The sequence below is a fragment of the Gossypium raimondii genome, chromosome 12, assembly GCF_025698545.1.
Source record: "Gossypium raimondii isolate GPD5lz chromosome 12, ASM2569854v1, whole genome shotgun sequence".
Lineage (NCBI taxonomy): Eukaryota > Viridiplantae > Streptophyta > Magnoliopsida > Malvales > Malvaceae > Gossypium > Gossypium raimondii.
In genome coordinates this window covers 8822330-8824179 of record NC_068576.1, presented here as the reverse complement: position 1 = coordinate 8824179, position 1850 = coordinate 8822330, and the positions used below count along the sequence as shown (strand labels likewise).

Genomic DNA, 1850 nt, shown 5'->3' with positions numbered 1-1850 from the left:
AAAAACTCTCAAAACCTTTTATTTTCCCCCAAAATTTTTACTCCCTCCCACTTTTCCCTAAAACTTTTACTCCCTTCCCCTCCCCCTAAAATTTATATATACTATTTATATTATTAAATTAAATTTCACATTTATACTATTCAAATTATTGAATTGTTTAATCATATTGAATTATTAATAATGTCATAAAAATTTTATGTAAGTAACAATTTCACATTTTATCTTTAAAATAACTTTTATTAAAAATCAAATTTTTACATTTAATATATTTTAATTTCAAAATGCATAATCGAAGATAATTGAAGTAACTAAGTAAGTAAAGAAACTAACTCGTATATAAAATATTAATAAAGAAATTATGAGGTGATGAAAGTTAAAAACAAATTTAATTATTGTTGGTGACAGTGGTTATAAAGACTCAAAATTATTTTTTAAAATTTAACTTAAACAAATATATTCGATTCGAATATCATCTCATTCAATTCGATTCGAAAAATTTTTAAATCGAATTAATATGATAAAATATAATTCATTAACTCGATTAACTCGAATTTTTTTCATCCGATTTGATTTAATGGTCATCCCTAACCTGAACACGGATGTGCGGGAAAGGAATTCGCATTAAACGGCATAGACCATGACGATTGAGGAAGTTTCTTGAAGAGAACGTTCGATACTGCGTGCGTGACTTTGTGAGATGTTTTTTTATTTTATATAATTGATTAATAGAAAGGAAAAAATCGGTTTCTTTAGTTGGACTTGACGTTCATAAACGCCTATAAATATGGAGTAGAGTTGAGAACATCAATTCAGAGCACCTCGTCTGTTTTTTAACCTAGCTAACTTTAAATAATTCACAAATCCTTACCCTAAATCTATTCTATTTTCTTAGATTTAGAATTCTCCTACCCAATACAAAAAAAGTAATGGAAGGAAACAAGTCATACGGCAATGGGTCATCATGGGCAGACCAATGGGACTACTCCGATCGAGCGGCTGCCACTAGTACTGCGAACGAGAAGAAAAGGAGCAGCGGTGGGGCAACCGCCAAGTACAAGCAGAAGGTCGGGGATGGGCTTGAGAAGACCAAATCTGTGGCTTCAACTGGGATGAAGAAGGTCAAACAAGGAACCTCTTCTGGGCTTCAATGGATCAAGGACAAGTATCATAAAAGTACCCACAAGCATTAGGATTATTAGACTTTGTTTATATTCCTTTTATGCTTTCCTTTAACTGGTTTTAATTTTATTCATTCATCTACCCATAATGATTTAGTCCTCTGTTTTGATGTAAAACTGCAAATTATATCATAATAATAGATCATATTGCTTTGTTTTATTTTGATGTAAAACTGAAGGTCAGCGGCAATTTTGGGCAGCCAAAGAGCTCAGTCTGCGAGTATTGTATGTATGACCGATGGCGGCTTAAGCCAACCCGGTTCACCGTCTCTTTTATTACAAGGTGTTCTAATTCTTCAAACTGAATTAGATTTTCATGCTCCATGTAACTTAAAATCTGTTCTTATCATCGACAAACAGGCAGGATGTATCGGTTATCTAGATTGCACTCTGCAACTGCAGTGATTATAACTCTGTTAATGACTTAAACTGTTTTCATATATGAATCTGCCAGTTTTGAAACCTAAAAGGCCGAGTTTTTGGTATCTCTCGGTACAAGATTAATTGTCGATTCATACGATAAATAAAGAGGTGAAAGAAGTGATGCATATGGAAAACCATGCATCAGACAAGTTTCTGATAGCTTGTTTGAAAATCTCAGAGAAGGTTCAGATGTTAGAAAGGACAGCTTAGAAGAATTTATGGGTAAATTGGTCTGTTTCATTGCAGATG

The 1850-nt window shown here is 32.7% G+C and overlaps 1 protein-coding gene across 1 annotated transcript; it reads left to right on the top strand.

The window, feature by feature from the left end:
• Positions 1 to 801: 801 nt before the first annotated feature.
• On the top strand, positions 802 to 1338 carry LOC105763154 (uncharacterized). Its single transcript, XM_012581279.2, has one exon. It carries the CDS (start codon positions 927 to 929, stop codon positions 1188 to 1190), a length of 264 nt encoding a protein of 87 aa, XP_012436733.1. The 5' UTR covers positions 802 to 926; the 3' UTR covers positions 1191 to 1338.
• Positions 1339 to 1850: the final 512 nt, after the last annotated feature.